This window comes from Podarcis gaigeae (assembly GCF_964106915.1).
Source record: "Podarcis gaigeae genome assembly, chromosome: 8".
Classification (NCBI taxonomy): Eukaryota; Metazoa; Chordata; class Lepidosauria; order Squamata; family Lacertidae; genus Podarcis; species Podarcis gaigeae.
In genome coordinates this window covers 3579146-3602963 of record NC_139684.1, presented here as the reverse complement: position 1 = coordinate 3602963, position 23818 = coordinate 3579146, and the positions used below count along the sequence as shown (strand labels likewise).

At 45.1% G+C, this 23818-nt stretch overlaps 1 protein-coding gene across 3 annotated transcripts; it reads left to right on the top strand.

Moving 5' to 3' along the window:
* Positions 1-673: 673 nt before the first annotated feature.
* On the top strand, positions 674-23019 carry STARD7 (StAR related lipid transfer domain containing 7). 3 transcript variants are annotated; one of them, XM_083753335.1, is made up of 9 exons: positions 674-1158; positions 5177-5620; positions 14190-14380; positions 15249-15298; positions 15887-15997; positions 16089-16171; positions 16783-16882; positions 19113-19197; positions 20979-23019. In XM_083753335.1, the coding sequence occupies exons 2-9, from the start codon at positions 5196-5198 to the stop codon at positions 21176-21178; spliced, it is 1245 nt and encodes a 414-aa protein (XP_083609461.1). In that variant the 5' UTR covers positions 674-1158; positions 5177-5195; the 3' UTR covers positions 21179-23019. The 3 variants fall into 3 exon arrangements, with proteins under 3 accessions (XP_083609461.1, XP_083609459.1, XP_083609460.1); XM_083753333.1 differs by lacking the exon at positions 674-1158 and adding an exon at positions 1192-1399; XM_083753334.1 differs by lacking the exon at positions 674-1158 and adding an exon at positions 1221-1772.
* Positions 23020-23818: the final 799 nt, after the last annotated feature.

The window sequence follows — 23818 nt, the reverse complement described above, 5'->3', positions numbered from 1 at the left end:
ATTGTTGTTTTGAAGATCCTGATGGGAGGGAAGTTTTCCCTGTGATATGGTAACTTCACATTTAATAAAAACTTCTTGTTAGATTTGTTATCTTTAAAATTATGGATCCATGTAGCGTATTCCCCATTATGGCAATATAGCAGTGCAAAATGATTCAAACATGTGTTCAAAGCCTATGAGAATTATTGAAAATCTAGGATTAAAAGTTTTACTGAAACTGATTTTGATTGCTGCCAGCTTTAATTGGCTTGAGGTGTTTGAAGTACAGTAATCATTTAGCGCTTTATGAAAGTTCTGTTTTGCCTACAAGGGAGAATACATCTTTTAACATTTCCTCTACTGCCATTTCAGTGCAGGGATGAATGCTGCACTACTACAACCCCCATCACCAGTTTATTTGCCTGGCTGGCTGCTGCTGCTGGGAGTTGGAGCCCAGCAATGTCTGGAGGGTCGCAGGTTCTCCTTGTTTTAATGGAAGTGTGTGGCTTCTAAGCTCCGGGTCCCAGCAGGAGTTCCAAGTTTTTGAAATATTAGCCTCCGAACCTGGTGGAGAGGGAGGAGAAAGAGCAGCGTAGTAACATTAATTAATTGAACTTGAGTAACTCATGATTGCCTAACTCATAATTGAGCTCAGGATGACGTACAAGGGACTGCCGTGTTCTTACACCAACCCTTTGAGTTAGGAGGGCCTCAAGGCTGGCTGCGGATTGGGACGCTGGTGTCCCGGCTCAACCATTATCCTGCACTGCCTTTTCGGTCACTTGTACGCAAAAATAAATAAATAAATGCAGAAGGGTGAAATGTTTTCCTCAGTACATGAAGATTTAGCAAAGGGTGGTGGTAGCGCTTGCTGATTTTCATACCCGGCGCAGTTACGCCGTTCTTAAGTGCGATAAGAGTGTCCACATTTGAGTCGGCGGCGGTGGCCTGACCTTACAAAAAACACAGCCAGTCCTCCAGCAACGCACTCAGGCATCGCGAGGGGCAGCCCCGAGTGGGGACCTGCTGTCTCCAAGGCGCCCTTGAGCGGGTCACAAGGCAGAGAGGAGGGCTGGCGGCGGCTGACAGCAAGATCAAACGAAGAAGCTGGGGCAGCCGAACTTGCTGGCTGCAGAAAGAAGACGGATGCCCCTCTTCTCCAACCAGACGGCGAGGACGGTGAGGGAGCGGCCAATGGCGGGGCGCTGTCGAAGGACCGGCGGGCGGGGCCTAGAGGGCAGGGGGCGGGACGCAGCGCGCGCGCGGTCGGTCGGTCGGGCGGAGTGTCGCTGGTGCGGAGGCTTCTTGGCTGTGAGGGAAGCGGCAGGCTGGAGCAACCGGAGCGCGTCGCCTCTCAGTCCGCTAGGCCGCTGGGCGCGGGTGGCCCCTGGCAACCGCGAGAGGGGCCGGACGTCGCCAGGTGAGTCGGTGCTGAAGGTCGCCCGCCGCCGGTTCTGCCGCAAAACAGCGAGTGGAAGCGGCGACGGCTGCAGCCTCCGGGCGGGAGGGCTCGGGAGTCGGTCCCTCCGAATTCTCGGGGAGGCCCTGGCCAGAGTTTGGCGGGAAGAGGCTCCTTAGGGAGAACCGGCACGCGAAGCCCCTCACGTCTCCCCCCGCAAAGCGGCCTGGGCCTCTTTCCTTCCCTGCCCAGCCTGCGGGGCTCGCCCTTCTTTTCTCCCCTCTAGCCCAGAAGGGGCGCTTCTGCGTGCGGGGCCCTCTTGCCTCATTCTGCACGCCCCTCAGTGGAATGCCAGCACACGCCTAGGCGAGAGCGCAGATCGCGGCCGCGACAGGTGGGTGCGTCGCTGGGGGCCGGAGTTGAGCTGCTTAGCGGGCCACGTGATTTTGTTACTATGTTGCGTATTTTTATACTGTGATTAGGGCTGGACAGTTTCTGGTTTTCGAGATCACGGTATAATGCCAGCTAAACATCGATATCTCGATATATATCTGAAATAAGGTTGGAGCTTATAATAATCTAGGAAAATATTGAAAAGAATAAAAATCTAAAATTGATGCGTATAATTAAATGGAAAATTACGCAGTGATAGCATGTTTAACCAAATCATTAAAGATTTCTGGAGAATCTATTACTGTTCTGTTAAGGGCTTTATATACCCATAGTTACATCTTGAATTTGGCCCTGTAACAAATTAGGAACTGGTGCAAATCAAGTTTAGAAAGTCAGGTAGACAATCTAGGTTCCACATGGCGCCTAGTTACAGATGGTCATCCAACCTCTGCTTAAAAACCCCCACGGAAGGAGAGTGCATCACCTCCCTGCTTCCTGCTTGCCAGGTTTGCAAGGCCAGCTGGGCAGTGCATTCTCAATGCATTACAAGGTGAAAAAATATGAAACCAATATCTCAGTCTGGAGTTCATACCAGTAAGAGACAAAATATCAATATATCACACACCCCTAACTGTGATCCTTGGATGAAGGGCAGTATAGAAATACAGTAAATAAACAGAATAATGATTAGGGTTGCAGGGTGGCATTAGAGTAGACCCCTGTTAAAATTAATGGACCTGACCAAGGCCACAGTTACACTGTACATTTCTGGTGCTGTAATAGGATTTAAAACAGTCATGGTTTCTCCCAAAGAATTATGGGAACTGCAGTTTGTTAGGTGTGCTGAGAGTTTTTAGGAGGCCCCCTATTCCCTTGCAAAGGTGCAATTTCTAGAGTTCTCTGGGAAGGATTGGTTGTTAAACCATTCTGGGAATTGTAGTGCCTGATGTGGCTGTAGAAACCAGTATGGGGCAGACATGCTTTGTTGCAGCTGGGGTAGATGAAGGTTTTGCTGGTGCACCATGGTGGTGGTTCTTTGGGCATTGCTGAGGAAATACATTCTTACTGCCTGTCTCTAGGAGCTGCAGTCATCTGCAAGGGATTTCCCCATGGAGGGGTTAATGTTGCCAGCCTTCACAGTAATTAAGTACTGTATTTCTGGTTCACTCTGAAAATCTGTAGCATTTCATTTTCTCCTGTAGTGAATTGGGTGCAGTTCCTATGCCACTAAGAAGGCTGATCTAGAGATTTGGACCTAGATTCCTGAAGGAAGCTTTGCTATTTACTTGCTTTATGACCTAAGGAATATTGTTCTTCGCTTCCGTTCTTTGTTGTAACCATCTCATGTGCCTGTAAACACAAAGCCTTTATAAATAATTTGCAAATTTAAATATTTCCATGTAAAGAATTTGGGGGAAAGCAATTTTTTGGTGTTTTTGTTTACTCAGAACTTTATCAGCAAACAAAGTAGCCCAAATAAAGATTATTAGTGGTTTGCAGGCAGGATGATCTAGGCTGTATCCAACTGTCATACTTAGTAGACCCCTTTAATTTCATTATTCCATTAATTTCAGTGGGTTTCCACTGAGTAGAATTTAGTTGCTTACTACCCTCTGTCCAGGAGGCACAAAAGGCCTCAAAAGACTTACAGGAGGAAGGGTCTTTGAACCTGACTGGATGGGTTGGAGGGCTTCTGTAACCTTAAGGCATGCTAATATCTAATCTTCAAAGCATCTGTATTAAAACCCAAATTTTCTGTGACACCTGAAAGAATTAGGCTGCACTTATTTGGGACTAATCTCCATTCAACTCACAATGTAGGTTAGGGCTGTAAGTGGCTTACTGTGGTCCTGTCAAAGAATCAATGGCTGCTTGTCAGCACAGAATTGCGAAGGCTGATAGGGATGTCAGTTTTAAGATTGCACCCAGAGCTCCCTGCTCCTGTCCACAAACTTCTTGGCCATTAAGGGACTAACAGGTTTGTGCTTGGGATCAGCTACAGCAGCTGAAAGAGAAAAGCAATTGCTGCTCATTTATCTGTTACCATAATATTCTTGTGCAAACCCTGAAGCAATCCTGGGTGAGGGTGTTCCATTGCAGCTGCTGCAGAATACCTTGTGTGCAAAAAGATGCCTGTCAAACACTTCTTCCTCTTTCATGCTTAGAGTACAGACGTGACTATTAATGGTACTGCACCAGGGTCATTGCTGGGTGATTGTTAAGCTTAGGCTGTTTGAAAGACTGAAAGCTAATGCTGCTAATGCAGATTACCTGCCAGGTTTTGCTGTATTGTGAAAGCAAGGTGGAGCTGGCAGAGATCCTGTTTATTTTTGGCTCCTTCTCTGACTGGAGAGGAGGTCAAATCACTGGAAAATTGTGGGAGGGTGTGTCTCCAGTTTGATAAGCAGAATTTCTGGCAAAGGAATGCAGTGAACAATTTGCCCCTTTCATTTGATTTGTGTAGTTTGGTGGTGTTTATTCTATTTCTTCCCCGCAAGCCATATCAATGATTCTACTGCTTTTGGGGAGACATATTTTTTTAGGCAAGCTACTTGCTCAAATCTTGGAAGCAAGCTTTCAAAATGACGCTTTTCAGAATAATCCCCCCCTCCACCTTTTCTGTATTCTTCCTGTTGACTATTACTGTGCTGGCTGACAGAAACTAATAATTAATTTGTATATTTTCTTGTGGATCTGTCTGGTATCCACTTGAAGAAAAAATGTGCTTGAACAGAAGGGAAAGTTAGAAATCACAGATTCAAACAATGCATGAGCTGACCTATCTGCTGGTGTATTATAAATTTCCTGGCCACCACCTCTTTTGGCCTAAATGAGCTTGCTTAGTCTAATTTCAAGCAACTGAGTAAATTCTGTTTTAAAATAAATAGAATGACTTAACTAAAATAGTAACGGCAATTGTGCTTTGGGAATAACAGCACACTAATCCTCTTGGTTGTGCTATATGTTAATTGGATGAAGTGGCTTGTGATTTCATCTATATAAAACAGCAGGGCAAAATAATTTTTTAGAAACTTTTTGCTATGCAGTAACACAGAAAAATCATGCATACACTGATCAAAGCAAGGGTTTGTTATGGTGAGAGCTTTTAAAAATTGCATTACTGTCATTCAGGTAACTGAAATTCCATAGTTGCTCTTCATCTATTTGATGTTAGTGAGGTAAATAAGTCTTCTGTCAAGGTTTTGATGGATTGTTGGTGGGAGGTAGGGGTGGCTACACTTGCTTCTTTGATCCTTTGGTGGCTTTTGGAAGCCTAGCGTGAGACTAAAGCCTGGGAACGGCAGAGCTGCAAAGTTAGTAGGGCATATTCTAAGCACGTAGGTGTGAAAGACTTCTGTTGGCATCTTTTGTGACTAATTTTCTGTTCTGATCTCTCTTCCCAAGTCCGTGAGGCTTGGCAGGAATGTTCCACCCACTTCATTGGAGGCCTCCCTCCAGCATTTATTCCTACTGCACGAATACTGCCCGCTTCATCGGCTACAAAGGGAAACTACAACTTGTTTGGCAAAATGAGAAGTCCTTGAAAGACAGGTACCAGTGGCTGATCACCTGGCTATGGAAAGGAACAGAGCAATGTCCAAGGCAGAAAAACCTACTCTCACTGCTGGCCAACCAGTGCAGCTATGTGACCGGCCATAGGGTCCTGCGTGCTCAGCAGATTGGACAGCTGTACAGTAACATCTACTCTGAGAGAACACGCAAAAGCCTCTTCAGCTCCTTGTGGCGCAAGTTCCTAGGGCGTTATACCAGTGCCTGCAAGCTGATGGCAGCCGTCACAGGTGTGTTCTTGTGGGAAGAGGAGAGGATCAAAGAAGAGGAGCTGAAAAGGTGGGTCTTAATTTTCCTTCTAAGGGCCATTATAGGCAGAAAACATTGTGTGCTCTTTAATTTTGTGGATAACATGGCATATTTCTTTTATTTATGTTTTCATGTTTTGCTCTGAAATTAGTATTTCAGTTTCTTTGATCTGTATTTTTGGAGGCAGTGCCAGATGAGGTGGAATATTTACGTCGTGGTTCCCTCCCAAATAAATGGTTGTTGCTCTATGGATGACTGTACAAACTTTATCTTTTTCTCTGTCAAATGAAACTTGTGACTGAGTTGGGGAGGGGGAGCCTTGTCCCTTTAGTGGCACAATAGGTCTTCCGGGTCTACTGGACAACAGTGGGGCAAGACTGACCAGCTCCTGGCTTGGAGGACTGGCCAGTGATTCTTTTATAGTGTCCTTTGAATAATAGGGCTGTGTGTAATCTTGCTGCAGTTTGAAGTTGGCATAAGTCATCCTTGGCTAGGAATATTTAAATATTCAAGCAAAGTGATAACAGGTAGAGAAGTGATAGATGGGTAGTAATAGGTGTGATGGCTTATGGCTTACAGTCAAGGTGCAGAGGTTTCATCATCCTACATAGTCTCAAAGAGCTGAAATTGTGTTTTCTAAACTTCTGTCAGGAGCCGGAGTCAGGCATAGTTCAGCAATAAAACACCCGGCTTCAGTTAAGTTAACTCTATTTTCCCCAGTAGGTCTTTCCCAAATTGTGGCAGTTGTGAAGCCTAAAGATCCCTGCCTTTCCACCACTGTCTAAGGTTCCTTCCCCAGCAAACTAAGGCTCCTTTGTCTTGTTTCTCTATGCTCCACCCTCTTCATTTCTCTGCGTCTTCTAGGACACCAGGGGGGAAGAGAGCTGATCACAGCAGGACCAGCCTGCCTCCACTTGCTCATTGAGCCCTGCTACCTCTTCAGCTTCTGACACATCCTCCCCCCAATCTTCTCCCTCTTCTCCCTTTGACCACCTGTCCTCATCCCATCGCCAGTCCCCGGCTCTGAGCCTTCTTCCTGTGGGGTTCCCCAACTGGGCCTCCCACCATTTCTCTGCATCCAACCAGTCCATGACAACTATGTATCTATTTTGAACACCAGTAAACGTTTCTATGATTGGTTGGCTCTAGATAGGTTGGCCTAACAATTTAGCACTAGTTAACTTTGCTTTTAGTGGGACGCAGGTGGCGCTGTGGGTTAAAGCCTCAGCGCCTAGGACTTGCCGATCGAAAGGTCGGCGGTTCGAATCCCTGTGGCGGGGTGCGCTCCCGCTGCTCGGTCCCAGCGCCTGCCAACCTAGCAGTTCCAAAGCACCTCCGGGTGCAAGTAGATAAATAGGGACCGCTTACCAGCGGGAAGGTAAACGGCGTTTCCGTGTGCGGCTCTGGCTCGCCAGAGCAGCGATGTCACGCTGGCCACGTGACCCGGAAGTGTCTCCGGACAGCGCTGGCCCCTGGCCTCTTGAGTGAGATGGGCGCACAACCCCAGAGTCTGTCAAGACTGGCCCGTACGGGCAGGGGTACCTTTACCTTTACCTTTAACTTTGCTTTTAAAATCTACTACTTTTTTCTTCACTATACTATTTAGCCCCTGGTACATTTTTTTAAAAAAACCAGAAGTGTTCTGCTCAGATGTGTGGCTTTTTGGATTATTATTGCCTGTATTGTACAATATTTTTTTTGGGGGGGGGTCAATTCCAGATTTAGCAGCGGGTATATAAGGCCTGTTGAGAATCTCCCCTGACCTCAATGGGGCATCTTTAAATGAAACACCCTGTGCAGCTGTCCACAGGCAGCGAAGGATAGACTACAGACTCTGTATTTGGAAATGGCTAATCTCCAAAGGCTAGACTGTAATTTGTGAAGGAGGATATTACCCTAACTAAATCTCATTTGGATGACTATGAGTCTGCCCTTTAAAAGTGTTCGGAAACTTTAGTTGGTCCTGAATGCTGAGGACAGGGTCCATTTTGGAGGGCACATGACTCTATTGTTTGAATAATATAACTGACATTGCAGGCATTTCCATGAAAAAATCACAGTGCTTTTTATGGCTTTTAAAGCCTCTAATGGCTTAGGATCAAGATACTTGATGGATTCCCTTCCCCTGTATGGAAGTGCCTTGCTTCTAAGATCTCTGTGTACTGCAAACATTTGAAGTGAGGATGTATAATAGGGCCTTTACAGCGGCTACACCAAGGGTTTGAAACTCCTTCCCAAGGGAAACCCAGTCCGTCACCCTGGGCAACTGTTTCTTCCATAAAATGGGTGCCCCGGGAAACTACAAACATAACTTCTGATGACCGTTTCCAAAATAATAATAAAAATGACAGGTTTTAAAATCCAAATTGCCTGAGTGTTCCTATCCTTCCAAAAGCCTGGGCAATTAAAATGTCTTCAAATTCTGCCTGAACATATTCAGATTAGGAAAGTGCCTGATCTACTAGGGGAGGGAATTCAGAGACAGGGTGCTGCCGTGGAGAAAGCCCTCTCTCAGATTTGCCCCCTCCTTGCCATCTGCTGCAATAGAAAACTACAAGCTGGGGCATACATTGAGCTTTTTGTTCAAGCAGGTCTTTGACTTGAGGGGGTGATTGTTTGCCTTCTGCAGATTTTTATTAGTGGCTGCTCTCTTATTTTGTTCTGTTGTTGTTGGAGGGCAGGGTTAGGGGGTACATTGTGTGTGCTAGCTGCCATGTATGGGGAGCTTGGGTACACATTTAATAATAATGTTGTCCTAAAGGAGCAATGTGGCTTACTTGATGTTTGATTGTGGGGAGGAATGGGAGGATTTCCCAAAAGGTGACTCCATAATGTTCCACAAACATTGGGCCATGTTGGAGCCTCTTTGGACTTCACAAGTGTTCCCCTCCCTTGCAACCATCCTAGTCAACCTCTTTATTTGAGCACTAGATAGGAAGGAGTTTTACTCCTCTGATTGGGTATTTGGGATCAGAATTGTTCTATTACCGTATTTTTCCCTCTATAACACACAGATTTTTTTCTCCTAAAAAGGAAGGGGAAATGTCTGTGCGTGTTATTGAGCGAATGTGTGGTCCCTGGAGCCAAATGGCAAAAAAAATCAGGCAAAAATCAAATCGCGCGTCTCGGAGAAGGGAAACCTGAAAAGAGGAAGTGGCTGCTTTCCTGCATTCTGCCTCAGGGTCTTACTGCCCACCCACCTCTGTTTCCTTGCTGTGTTTGCTCAAACGGAACAAAGAGCAGGGAAAGCCCCTCCCCTCCAGGCAAGCAGAGGGGAAAGCAGAGTGCTGCTGAAAACATGCAGGAGAGAGAGAGCGCGCGCGAGAGAGAGCTGGCTGGCTTGGGTGGGTAGGTGAGGGAAAACTTTTGCCTTCCTTTCCTCCCGTTATACCCCTCTCCTGCATTCTTAGCCAGCTGCTTCTCTGCACACCCCTCTCGTGCTCCTTGTCCGTTCTGTGTTTTTCCTTCCCTCCCCACTTAAAAGGTGGTTAAAAAGCATGGATCCACATGGATCCTCGGGATCTTTGCATTGGGTCACCCCAAATTCACTACTTCAGATCACATAGCATGTCCATGGCTACAGCCTGCCCCCCTAAAATCACCCACCCACTGTTGCCTGGGGCTGCAATGGTGCAAAAATGTGGTTAAAAAGCATGGATCTACATGGATCCTCAGGATCTTTGCATTGGGTCACCCCAAATTCACCATCAGATCACATAGCATGTCCATGGCTACAGCCTGCCCCCCCCCAAACTCACGCACCCACTGTTGCCTGGGGCTGCAATGGTGCAAAAACGTGGTTACAAAACATGGATCCACATGGATCCTCAGGATCTTTGCATTGGGTCAGCCCAAATTCACCATCAGAGCACATAGCATGTCCATGGCTACAGCCTGCCCCCCCAAAATCACACACCCACTGTTGCCTGGGGCTGCAATGGTGCAAAAACGTGGTTACAAAACATGGATCCACATGGATCCTCAGGATTTTTGCATTGGGTCACCCCAAATTCACCATCAGATCACATGTCTGTGGCCACAGCATGAAGCACAAAAATGATACATCCACTGTTTCATTCAGAATGTTTTTTCCCTTGTTTTCCTCCTCTAAAAACGATGTGCGTGTTATGGTCAGGTGCGTGTTATAGAGCAAAAAATACGGTAACTCTTGTCATGAGTAGCTGTGTGTGTATGAGTACGCTTGCAAGCATTTAGCTAATTATGGTAAAGAGTGGGGTGAGTGATTAGTATCTGGGATAAAAAGAATGGAGTCCTGTTTACAGTATTTCAACAGCAGCAAAAACAACCTAGGAGAATCCTCCTTGGATGATGTGTTTAGTAGCCTGTAAAACCAACTGCACTGTCAATGGAAACTTTTTGCAGCTGTTAAGTGGCAGATGATATTGTGGGAACAGGATAGGTCTGCATATCTCTTGGGGATGATGAGATGATGGTGGTAGGAGTAGTAATAATAACAATTTTATTATTTATGCCCCAGCCAGCCTGGGCATCTTCCAGCACATATAAAAACATAATAAAATGCCAGACATTAAAAACTTCTTGATACAGGGCTGCCTTCAGGTGTCTTATAAAAGTTGTGTAGTTCTTTATTTCCTTGACATCTGAAGGGAGTGTGTTCCACAGGGAGGGCGCCACTGCCAAGAAGGCCCTCTGCCTGGTTCCCTGTAATTTCACTTATTGCAGTGAGGGAGCCGCCAGAAGGCCCTTGGAGCTGGACTATCCTTGAACCATCTTCATTCTCCCAATAAGGGCAGTAAAATAGGGCTGGCAATTCCTCCCCTTAAATCCCAGTTTGAGGGGATTTTGCCGTTTGTCTTGCAGAGGTGCAGTTTATTTTCAGTTTAAACTATCTTTGCAACCAGAAATATGGCTTCCCATGCCCTCTCTTGACTTGCCCTCGCACTGATTTCTAAAAGTATTTAATATGCCACATAACAACAGTTTTCTGTAAGTGACTTAACTGTTATAAAAACATTGAAATCATTACGTCCACCAGTGATTCATTAAGTTAATAACCAGCAATTGACCCATCACTCTAATTTATCTCTAATTCTCTTGCAAAACATGTCTCTCCCGTATTGGTCTCTGCAGCCACAACAGGCACTGTAACTCCAACGGTTTGACTTTACCCCAGATGGTGCCCTCTTCCATTGTTTCTTGAGGCAGACGGATGCCAACAACAACCTAGAGGTAAAAACCTGGGAATGGCTGGCTTGCCTTCCAGACCCCCCTCTTCCTCTTGGATCCCAAGATGCTGCAAAGTGCCTGCATCAGACATATCTGTGTGTCAGACATCTGTGTGGTGGACTCTCTCTCCCTTTGTGACCCCTAGTGTTCTTCAAAGATTTGATGGCAGCACCCTCTTAATGATTACATTCATGAATCTGGTTCAGAGATTAAAAGCGTGAAGGAAGCTAGCTATTCATGGTGCATGTTTGGCATGCAATCTCTCTCTCTCTCTCTCTCTCTCTCTCACACACACACACACACACACACACACACACACACACACAGAGTTTTAACATGCCCTACTGCAGACTCTGCAAAAGTGCTCAGCTTTAGCCTTTTGGAAGCATGTTTGGTTGGCCTCTGGGAAATTTCAATGAAATTTCAGCTTCATTAGTTTGCTGGTGTGAGTGGCTTTTTGCTACCCTTCCTCCTACCATCAAGATGGACTGCAGTCTTCAAGTATGTGCCTGTAAGGGGGTGTGTGGCTGGTAAGAGCATTTGTACTGCAATGAGGCTAACTTTACTCAAACTCACCATAAATAGTGTTTAATATTTTGACATGCTCTCAGCTTTTATAGAGAGGAACTTGTTTATCAATGTGTTGGAAAACCTGTTCTTGACCCAGTCTAAGGCAATCTTCTGGGTAACCTTTTCAGATATTAGCATACAGTGGTACCTCTGGATGCAAACGGGATCCATTCTGGAGCTCCGTTCGCATCATGAGCAGAACGCAACCCGCATCTGCGCGTGCGCGGGTCACGATTTGCCGCGTCTGCGCATGCGTGTGACATCATTCTGAGCGTCTGCGCGTGTACAAGTCGCGAAACCCGGGAGTAACCCGTTCTGTTACTTCTGGGTCGCCGAGGGATGCAACCTGAAAAGATTTAACCTGAAGTGTCTTTAACCCGAGGTATGACTGTATTGCTGACTTCAGCTCTCTGCATGTTTAAGCCTTGTGTAAATGTTTCATCCTTTGTGTAATCATGCTGAAGTTGCAATGTCCCAAGAGGCCACCTGAAACCAGCTGGATGATAGCACTTGCTTTTGTTAAGGCTTCTGTCTCTAGTAACCAGGTCAAGATTAAGCAGCTGTACTCTTCTTATCTTTTCTTGCAGCTTCCAAAATAACATAGTATCAGTGTCTTCCTTTGCTGCCATCATCAACTTGTTTTTGGTGGGCTGTGAGAATTACACAGCTGATGAATGACTGACAAACAAACAAACAAACAAACAAACAAACACATTATGTAATAAACCTCTATGAAGCTTCAATTCTGGGCCCTCTGCTAAGAAGTATTAGATTGCCAGGCGCTAGAGATGCAGCCTTCTCAGTAGTGGCCCCATGCTTATGGAATTCCCTCCCTAAGTAGCTACATTTGGCCCCTACATGGATTACTTTAAACTGGTAGTTATCTGCCACTGTTGTTTTAGTTTGCTATTTTTGCTGCATGCATTTATGTGTATGTTCTCTTGATATTATACTTCTCTGACAATATCTCTTTTAGATGTGTTACTGTATAATGCTTTCATTTTTTAGCAGTTTGTAATGTATTCTGGATTGTGTTTTGAGTTGCCTTGAGTGGAGCAACCCTGAAAGGCAGCCTTTAAGTACCTAAATAAAAAAATACCTTTGTCCTTGAGGATAGAACTGTACAAGAGCTAGGTGTGACTAAATTAGTGCAGAGGCCCAGCAACCCAGGATGGAGCTGTGCAAACTCAATTGAAGTGAATAAGATTTGGGCAAGAGTTATCTTGTCCAAGTGTCATAGGATCATGGGAGCAACCACAGAGTCAAGACCATTGCTCCCTCTAGTTCCGTGTTTTCTACACTGCTTAGTAGTGGCTCTCCATGATTTCAGACAGGATTCTCTCTCAGCCCTAGCTGGAAGTGCCAGGGATTGAACCGGTGATCTTTTGCATGCAAAGCATGTGTCCTACTGTTAAGGTATGACCCCTCCAATACTTAGTAATCCTTCTACCTAGGATTTTGTGACACATCTTTTGCAACTGCACTACCCTGCAAAACACCTGATTCTCCTGGCAGCAAAAATATTTTTTATTATATTTTATTTATTTTGATGCCGGGTGAATCAGGGGGTTTGCAGAGCAGCGTGGCAGCAAAAGACACATCTTTTGCTACCTTGCAAAACTCCTGATTTGCACAGCTGCAAAAAAGAAATGTATTTTTGCTGCTGCGCTGCTGGGAGAGTCAGGCGTTTCGCATGGATAGCATGGCAGCAAAAGAGGCACATCTTTTGCTGCCACTATGTCCAGCAGACCAGCTCACTGCAGCCAGGCAGGTGGAGATGCTAGGCACAAAGGGTGGTGCCCAGCTAGTTTGGAACACTGGATAGACACAATTGAAAATGCTCCCACCACAGGATACCCATTCCTTCAAAACAAACTTAGGAAAACCATCCACTATTTCATCACACAGTCCAAAACCTAACAAAACTTGACGAGCCAAAGGCTTATATTGCCTAACAGGCTTCTACAAAAATAATAAACCCATACTGACACAAGAAATACAGGACAAACTAGGGGACACCCAAATGCCCTGGCTAACACACTGCCAACTGCATGCTTCTTAAACAACCCAGCAGTAAAAACAGCAGCCACTAAGCCCTTGACCACCTTTGAAAACCTTCTGCTGACAATAGAGGGACATGGCAAGGGGATGGCATCCACAATGTACAAAGACTGCTCCAGAATCCCACAAATCTCCTCATCTCAATCAAAAAACAATGGGAGTATGACATAGGCTACAAAAGAAACTCTACCCAATGAACTAATCTGTGGTCTAAACCTCCCTTTAAATCCATCTCAGCCAAAAGAAGGGAACTCACCTTGAAACTTACCTATAGATGTTACATAACACCATGTAAGTTGCTGCTGATACACCCAGGAACCTCACCAAAATGCTGGAGAGGCTGCACCTCTATTGGTACATATCTCCATGTGTGGGAGTGCCCCAAAATTCAACCCTTTTGGACACCAGTGCTACAATAAATATGCAAAATAACTAAACAGGTATTAGAAGCCACCCCATAACTAGCTCTGTTGAATATTTTCCAAGATGGGCAAGGATGTCAGGGATTCTTAAATGAAATAAATGATAATACTGGAAATGGGTGTTATTACACAACACAATTGTGGACTTGGTGCTGCTCATGCCTACATCCTGCTTGCAGCTTCCACACAACATTGGCCCTCATAAAAATGCCATCCCATTCCCCATCCCAGTTCTAAACCAAAGAATCGGATGATTATGGTAATCTAAGCTGTCCTGATAGGTTGAATCAGACTGAGCAAGCCCTAACTGATGATTGTTGTCCTCCTTTCATCACAAGGTCTGCAGAAGAGATGAAACGCATGGAAGAAATCAATGTGTTCCAGAGTAACAAAGGAATGAGCCAGACACAGGAGCCAAAGGATGCAGGTTCTGTTTCCAGGGATCAGAGCTGGGAAATGGTGATGGACAAGAAGCACTTCAAGCTATGGCGGCGCCCAATTGGAGGGACTCATCTGTATCAGTACCGAGGTAGTTCCTGCTTCCTGGATTTCCTACTTAGAAGCCCATTTGTGTGGCAAGAACACTTGAAAAAACAACAGCAAACTTGTTAAAGGGCTTTCAGAAGAACACAAACTGAAAAAGGGGATAAAAACAGTTATTTTTAACCTGGGCTGGGTCCACGGCCTTTTTTTTAACCAGCAGAAACAAATGCAAAAGTCTCTGCATTGGGGGGGGGGGGGAGAAATGCACAGGAAATGCAGTACCCCTCTGTCCTTGCCCCCAATTCCTTGAGCCCCTTGCTTGCTGGAGAGTTCCAGGGAGACCCTTGCTCGTGCTGCAGTTTGGATTTGGATAAGGAAGGAAATGGCAGGAGGGACACCTGCAGTTTATTTCTTAGCCAGGCTGGAGGCTGTGGGTAGCTTTTCTCACCAGAAGGCAAGCAGAGTGAGGAAATTTGGTGTGGACACCTGATTGTTCAGGGGAAACACCATAGATGATGCATGGTTTATATGTTTGCTGGTAGCTGTAGAGTTAGTCTGCAGATGGACATGAATTGGAAAAGTGGTACTGGCTTATGGGCACTATGTAAACACACATCAGAATTGTAAACAGCAAGAAAAAAAGATGTCATCTTCATGGGACGATGGGGTTGGAGACTCGCTTGATGAGAAGCAAAGAGATTAGCATGTACAGAGTAACTGAAATCCATGCATTAATCATAGTAGTAGTATTATCACTGCCAGCAGTAAACTTGTTAGTCACTTATTGTTAAACTTATTAGTTGCATTAGACTTACATTTTGACAAAAACATAAATGCAGTATACTGTAGAAAAGCCATCATATAGAACATTAACAATTTACAAAAACAATTTATGTCTTGTCGTTCCTTTGTAGTCTTTGGGACATACACAGATGTGACACCTAGGCAGTTTTTCAATGTGCAAGTGAGTATTTTCATCTCTCTTCCATGCCCCTCACTGACTGAAGGATGTCTCTAATGTAGCCTTCACCAATCTGGTGCCCTTGGACTACACCTCCTGTCCATTTTGTGCTGGTTGAAGCTGATGGGAATTGTAGTTCAAAACACCTCTAGAGGACTCCAGTTTGGCAAAGGCTGGTGCAATGAAGATTCAACTCATACTGTGTTTCGAATGCCCCTGTTCTTGCTGCTGTTCCTGTTCTTTGAGATGTCTGACTACTAGGGGGAGTGTCAAGGGCACCAGAATGCAGTGATCACAATTTGCATTCCTTGGAAATAAAGGGAAACTGGACTCAGAGTTAATAACTTATCCGTAGCCAAGGTGAGGGCCTTTGGGACAAGCTTCTCCACCTGGCGCAGCAAGCTCAAGTGACATCGCTTCATTGCCTCCCCTGGGTGTTTGAAATGCAGATTAAACCAGGAGGCATAAAACCCATCTTGCCTCTTAGTGAATTGTCACAGTATTTCATCATTTCTTAGTTGGCACTTCGACAAGTAAGAAACAAATTGTAGGATCATCTCAAGGGAACTCTTCTGGATTCTTATCTTCTAGCTGGATACAGAATATCGAAAGAAATGGGACTCACTAGTCATCAAACTGGAGGTGATTGAGAGAGACCAGGACACTGGATCAGAGGTTATTCACTGGGTAACTCATTTTCCGGTGAGTTTTTCTTTCTCTGGCTTCCATATAATGACACTGGTGTGTTGATGGCAGCTGCTCCAGGATTACAGCTGTGTCTTCTTCCTTTCAGTATCCAATGTACTCACGGGACTATGTGTATGTGCGACGGTACAGTGTGGACCAGGAGAACAATTTGATGGTGCTTGTGTCACGGTAAGGGATCCTGGACCAAGTGGAAGATACAGCTGCATTTATTCTGCAAGTTAAACTTCTCTATAGAGCTACTTACTTTGCATAATTCTGTCCTCAAGGTTTGGAGAGGTTATGGGGGGAAATGCTGGGAAATGAAAGGAGATGAAGACATGAAAGTTGCATCTGGAGGTATCATCTACTTGCCCTACAGCTGGTTGCACCTGATAATACCTATATGTTTGAGATATATTTATATTGTAATACTTTTTGATTGGTTTAGATGAACTTTCCTCACTACTCTTCTAAAAATCTTTGAGCTGTGGAATACGTTCAACTTGCAGTATTTTAATATATTTGTTTATTTGTTTATTTATTTGATATATTTGTTTCCATTCTGTTTCAGTTTAGTTATTTTTAATTATTACCTTTTATATGTATTTAGCTTTTCATATTTTATCTACATTAACTTGTGTAAGCTGCCTTGTGTCCCAGTTTGAGGAAAGGTGGGACGTAGATATTCTTACTCAGATTATAATATTTATTTAACTGTGATGAATTCTGCACATAGAGCTGAGGGGAATTTTGAAGTTTTTCCCCTGAAATGTTTGTCCTTTCTCCTGTTTGGTTGCCAGAGCGGTTGAACACCCAAATGTCCCTGAAGATCCCGAATTTGTCCGTGTTCAAACTTATGAATCTCAAATGGTTATCCGCCCTCACAGTTCGTTTGATGAGGTGAGTGCCCAACTTTTACAGGAGAAAGTTTGTTTGGGTGGTTTTTCCAGAACTATCTACCCAAGAGGCGAGACTGAACCAAGTGGTAGTCATTGAATTAAAATACCCAGTTTTTAAAACTGTGTTGAGACTAACTTCTAATGTGCCCTGTATTGGATGACTTCTGGAGAGACTCATATCAAGGCCTCAGAGTATGAAAATGCATTTGGAAGGTCCCCTCACCTAGAACACTGTGGCTGATCTGAATTCCTACAAAGGTAGGAAAGGGGTGGTTAATTTTCTATGGGCCTGTGGTGCAGCACCACTGCATAAGATTAGCCCACCTCATCTAGCATCCTGTTCCTACAGCAGCCAACCAGATGCCTCCTATGGGAAGCATGAAAGGTGGATCTGACCTGAGCACAACTGCATGCTCCCCACGTGAGATTCCCAGCAACTGCTATTCAGTGGCATACTAACAGTGGAGCATAGCGAGTGTGGCTAGTAGCCATTATTAGCCTTATGCTCAGTGATTTTGTCTAATCCTCTTTTCTTCATTTTGTTAAATTTCAAATATAAACAACATGAATAACCTCCTCCCCCACAGATGAGTACAAGCTATCATGTCTGAATGAAAGCAATTCCAATCATAATGCCCATCTTATGAATATGTCTTCCCATAGATCACCATGAGATGTTTGTCCTCTGCATCCATTTTCTTTTGTCACAGCACAACTAATAAAACACCATAAAACTTCTCATTTCTTCATTCTTGTAGCTTGTTGGTTAATTTCCTTGAGGACCAGGTCTTATAATTGTGAAAAGCAAGTTTCCATCAATTTTGTATTTAGCTGTGTTTTGGAAATTGTTCTTTTTGCTGCTGTCATGGTGTGAACAAAAATATATTTTGGGGTAAGGTCTTGGGCTTCTGAATCATGTATTGACCAATGAGCAATCTTTGCATCTAAATAGTTGCTTGATTAGTAATCATTTCAGCCTTGTGAAATACTTTTATCCAAAATCACTGGACAGTTTATGGCCATCATTACCTTCTGTGGGAGTAGTTTCTATTGTTTAAGTGTACACTGTACATATCTTTTCTTTTGTCTGCCCTGAATACTTAGATACTAAGTACAGTCGTGCCTTGGTCCTCGGACATTTTAGCTCCCAAACGCCGCAAACCCGGAAGTGAGTGTTCTGGTTTGCGAACGTTCTTTGGAACCTGAACGTCTGACAGGGCTTCCGTGACTCCGATTGGCTGCCAGTTTTTTACTATTTAGGGAGCTATTGCAGCACAGTGCCTTGAATGCAAAAGATCCCACATTCATACCCCAGTACCTCCAGCTAAAAGGGCTTCAATCAGGAAGCATTGTTAGGGGGAGCCTCTCTTTGCCTCCTGAGACCCTGCATAGCTATTGGCTGTCAGAATGGACAATACTATAAAAATACTCCAGGGCTGGGAACATCTGGCTTCTGGGCCTTCTCAGTTAAGCCTACCATGCCCTTTTGGGGCAAATGTGTGCCTGCTCCTGGCTTGAAATTTGAACCATGTGATGTCAGATGATTTGCAGGTGGATAAAGCCTGTGTATAAAGTCTAGTCTTGCTGTTGCATGAGGCAATGCCATGCTCATAAACTTTTCTTGCACCTCAGAAGGCCAGATGGGAGCTAGCCTCCTTAACGTACATAGTTCCCTTAAACATTTTATGCCATTTCCAAATGATCCAAGCAGAACACCTCAGTTCTGTACTGCAGGGTTGTCACTGTGGCACCCACTGCTGCTTTCTCTGGGACTCATAGAGGTCCCTATCCCCACTAAAATGAGTCTTGAAAGAAGCAGTTTGCTGCAGCCCAAGAAAACGGGGTGTGGTGTCTGCTTGAGGCCTATGGCAGGTTATTCAGTTTGCATGTATGGCACAGGTTCCAAAAAGGTAGCAGCCCCTGCCAAATGGATTACAGACAGGCTACTTATTTGTGTTGGTACTACGGTTTTGAGAAGTCAGGTTCCCCAAGAATTGCCTTTGCCCATTAGAACCTTGAGTCTGGTGGTCCTGGAGTGTGGTTTTTCTTCTGTTAAATATTTCCATGCTGCCTTAGTCTTTCTAGCGGTTCTGCTTTGGTTTGTATTTTTCATTTGTTCTCCATGGCTTTATGTAGAAGTGCATGTGAGAAATTGAGTGAATAAAGGGATGGAGTTGTCCTTGCTGGTCGACCTCCCAGGAAGGGCCTGCTAACTCCCTTTCTCTTTTCAGAATGGCTTTGACTACCTGCTAACGTACAGTGACAACCCGCAGACAGTGTTCCCCCGGTACTGTGTCAGCTGGATGGTCTCCAGTGGTGAGTCACGGCATTGGGATATCTCGGTTTAACAAGCAAAAAAACCTCACACTATACTTGTTGACCAGAGGAACTCTCTGCCAGCAGATGTGTAATGCTTGCCATGGGATCAAAGAGTTCTCATTTTTCAAATCAGGATGCTGAAGAAGGCCATCTCTGATAATTTTCCCTGCCAGAGACTTGGATTAAATTATCAGTGACAAAATTCTCCCTTTGTAATGGCAGGGACTGATGGCGAGGTGCAGTCTAAAACATCAGGAGGGCACCAGGTTGCCAAATGCTGCCATACAAGGGCCATTCAAAGGGGTTTGACTTGAAGTGACTGCTGTGTTCCTTGGGGATTCCTTGGTACCAGCATCTTCCTGACATAAGCAGTCCTTTAGATCCTAAGATCGAAGGTCCTGATCCAGCATGATGGCTCATAGGGCTGCATTGTTCTGCAGCACTGCTGGTCACTGTGCTTTTGTTTGAGGGCTGTTTGCTTCTGTTTTAGAAAGATGATTCCTGAACCCTTAGATGCTTTCATCAGAGTGCTTTCACAGGAGATACTCATGTTGCCTTCTGAATTACTGCGTATAATTTTTAAAAGTACCAGTCATATCCAGGTTTATGTGGAAGCAACTGCCCACAGACTTTATGGGATTTGCCTGGGCTTAACGCCTCCCTCCATTTCTTAAAGCACCAAAGACGCCACGCGCTGTGGATGCCATGGGTATCGCATGTCCACATGGCAAAGTCATCTGCTGATGGCTGATGTTACTGTCTTACACAGGGAAGATGGCACAGGCAGGCCTTCAGTGAGTCCCAGAACAAAGTGCTCTGAGAGGCACAACCATGGGGTTTAGGAACAGATTTTTTAAAAAAATGTTTATTTACTTACTTCTCCGTGCTTATAATTTGCCTGTCACCTAATGGTCCCAGGGTGGAAAATTAAACAATAAAATTAAAAACAGCCGGTATAATTTCCATGCAAATAAAGCAGCAGCAATAAAAGTCCAAACCAGTGTGCCTTGCCTTTCCCCGAAAAGCCTGAGCAGGGAGGTGCATCTTCAGCTGAGAATGAAATAATGACACTGTCATGGTTCTTCAGAGGGCAGGTCATTCCAGAGGCATTGGGCCACCACCAGGAGAGCCCAACTGTGGATCACCACCCCAGATATCTCATTGGGTGAGGGCGCTTCTAACAGGGCTTTCCCCACAAATCTTAATATTTAGGCAGTATGGGAGCAGGCATTCTTTCATGTTCTAGGGACCCAGATAGTTTTGGGCTTTCAATACTAACATAAGCAGTGTAACTTTGTCCTGGAAGATGATAGGCATCCAGTCTGATTAAAATTGGTGCTGTGTGCAGCCGTGTTTTGTACTAGTCGCAGCTTTCTGACCATTTTCAACAGAAGCCCCATAGAACACATTGCAGTACTCCAGTGTGGAAGTTACCAGGGCATGGGGATAACTTTGGTTAAGCTTTCTCTGTCCAGGAATAGTCATAGTTGGTGCAGCAGCCAAAGCTGACCTAGCCACTGAGGCCACCTTGGTCTCAAGTGACGAATGACTCAAGGAACACCTCAAGGAACTGTGCATCTGTTCTTTGTGAGGGAGGGGCAGGATTCAACCCCATCTAGAACTGGCTGACCTACCAGTTCCCAGACCTGAGACCTGCCCACCTACAGAACCTTTTTCTTGTCTGGATTCATGGCCTTAGCAAAAGTATGTAATCCTTTTATGCTGAGAGTTTGATATGGGTTGACTTCTCTGTTATTCCTCCTTTCTTTCCTTTTCAGGCATGCCAGACTTCCTGGAAAAACTGCACATGGCAGCTTTGAAAGCCAAGAACATGGAAATCGAAGTGAAGGACTATATCTCTTCTGCCAAGTCCCTGGAGTCTGGCAGCAGTGACAGCAAGGAGGGGAAGGCCAGCATGCCCAGCCAGGATCACAAAGGTGAAGGGACCTGCAGCCCTATTCAGATAGACTATGCTTAAAGGAGAGTGCTTCCCAACCCCGCTCAGAGTTGGCAGCCCAAGCCTTTTCATTCTGCAGACTGGAAAGGATGAAGATTGCAGGGATGCCTTTGGGACATTAGTTCATCTGGTCACTTCCTGTCTCTATAACTCCTCCCTCTCCTGTGCCATCTCGGAAGAGGGCAGTGCTCTTGCCATTGGAAGCCAGGCTCAGCAACTTTGTAAAGCAATTTTGTGTGCCACTTGTGTTCTGGTGATCTTCTTTTCCCCAGTGGGGGTGTTCATGGCAAAAGTCTCTCTCCTTTTCTCTTCACACACATCCCCGCCATGCCTTTGGTGCTGCCAGATGCCTTTCAGAGGTGGCCCTGCAAAACCAGCAGGGCCACCATAGCCTTGACCCTTTTACAGGTGACTGTGGCACATGAGCACCTGCAGTGCCTCCACTGGCATGTTGAGTGAAGCCAATCCAAAAGACTTGTTGCTGGGGCAGGAACTCTGCCACCTGTGCAGTGTGTTGCTCTGCTGCCAACGTGCCTTTTTCTCCTCTGGCACTACCGAATGCAGCTTCAGGCTGCTGGAAGCAGACACTGTCAGGCTCTGGGTCAGTGGTGTTGTTGCATCTCTGGCACCTGCAGAGTGAAGGAAGGCTATATTTTTATGCATCTTGTTTAGTTTTCTCCTCCTTGGCTTTATAACATTCAACAGCTACTGGCTCAAGTTCTGGCTGGAGTTATTCTACTCCATTTGTCAAACTGATGGAAGCCCCAAATGTTTCATTTATAGTTGTTCGAAGCAGAATCAGGATCTAGTTGTGTCAACCGTAAATCAGTTGGTTTTCTCGGTTGATTTCGTCACTGGATTTGGAGAAGCGCCTATTAGCTGCCGACTTCTCTCTAATATGTTTCCAGGGTGGTGGGGAGCTTCCTCTGGGAAACCCTTGAATAGAACTGGAATACCTGACATTAGTGTGTGTGCGCGCGCGCATCTCAGGTCAGAGTGTCTAACATGCTTTTGTTTTGGCATGAAAGGCTTTGAAACCATCTGTAAAAGTAGATTAGAAAGTAACCATCTTATAACACAAAAGGTTTGGTTTTCAGGAGAGGAGGGGGAGTTGAAGATACACATGCGTCTGTCCTACATATTCTCAGTTTTTTTAATAACTTATCATTGGCTTGGTTTTCTTCCACAACCTAGAATGTACTAATTTGTGAGTCTCAACTTCTTCATTTATCGTTGAGGCTGGCGGGGGAGATGACATTCCTACATGCCTGCTATACAGGTGCACTACTGCCTTCGATTGTGTTCCGTGTGAAGCAAAGGCGTGTGCCAGTGTTCTCCTTCCAGATACAGGCACCATAAGCTGAATTGTCCTGAAGTGGGTCATTGGTAAACACCCAGGGTACCTACTTCTACAGTGAGAGGATTCTGCTGCTTTCACTGTCCTCGAAGAATGCAAAGTAGAATGAATCGCAAGTGAAGCTTGATTTTGTATATAAATATCCTCAAGGAACCACTTCTGTGCCAGTGAAAAATTGGGTGCATTTCCCGCCCTCTCATTCTGTGCATTGAAGCATGTGATGTCTTTTTAAGAAGCTTCATGTGGAGCAGAAAGGAGACAGCTAGGTTGTGTTGAGGAGATCCAGTGCTAAAATGAGAGAGCACCTCTTGGCTTGGCAGCTGAGAGCTTCAGGCGGCTGTATCTGGGGGGTGGGGTGGGATGAAATTGTGCATGAAGACAGACCCCTTTGGTCTTGCTCTGTGGCCAGTTTGGCCTGTTAAACATAGCTACTGATGCTTTTAATTAAAGCTCGTGTTTTTATTAGAACCAAAGCACCAATAAAGGTAACCAGTTGGTACGACAACCTCATGAGTCGATCCTTTTTGGGAATGAATGGGACAAAACCTCCCTCCGCTAGAGCAATTTGGGTTTTTTTGTTTGTGTGGAACATCTGTCACGTGCCCCATGCACATTTCTCTCTCCAAAAACAAAGGTGGTTTTAAGTCCTGGGGATTAAATGGAAATGCAGCGCTAGTTTCCTTGCTGCTCATCAGCAATGCAGCCGTGTATTGCACCTTCTCATACTATCACATCAAGACCTTAAAAAGGTCAGTCCACTGGCAGGAACATCATTCCAAAAGTTACGAAGGTGAGACTAGGAATATAGGACTTTGAAAGACTGAAAGGATGCCTCAGAGCTATCCTGTTACTTGTGAGTGACCTACGGAAATCCATCCTTCTCTGTGTCAGCAACAAATTACAACTGTGTACTGGAGCAATTCATGTGTTGTGACAAGAAAAAACTTATTATGCAAATTCGCAATGAAGCCGTTTACGATTTTTCATTTCTTTGGCTTTGCCTGTCATGGAGAGAGGCAAGGAAGCTATTGCCCTAACAAGAAGTTTTAAACCAGGTATATGTGGTTTTGGCATGGGAACATTGAATGCTGCCTTAGTGCCCATGAGACCACTGGCATATCAATATTGTCTACACTGACTGACAGCGGCTCTCCTGGGTTACAGGTGTGGGGTACTCCCAGCCTTGCATGAAGATGCCAAGGATAGACCTGGGAGGACTTGGTGTATACAAAGTAGGTGCTGTACCTCTGAGCTTCAACAGCCTGTTTTCCATCGGCATCTTCCATGTCCATCCAAATCAACCC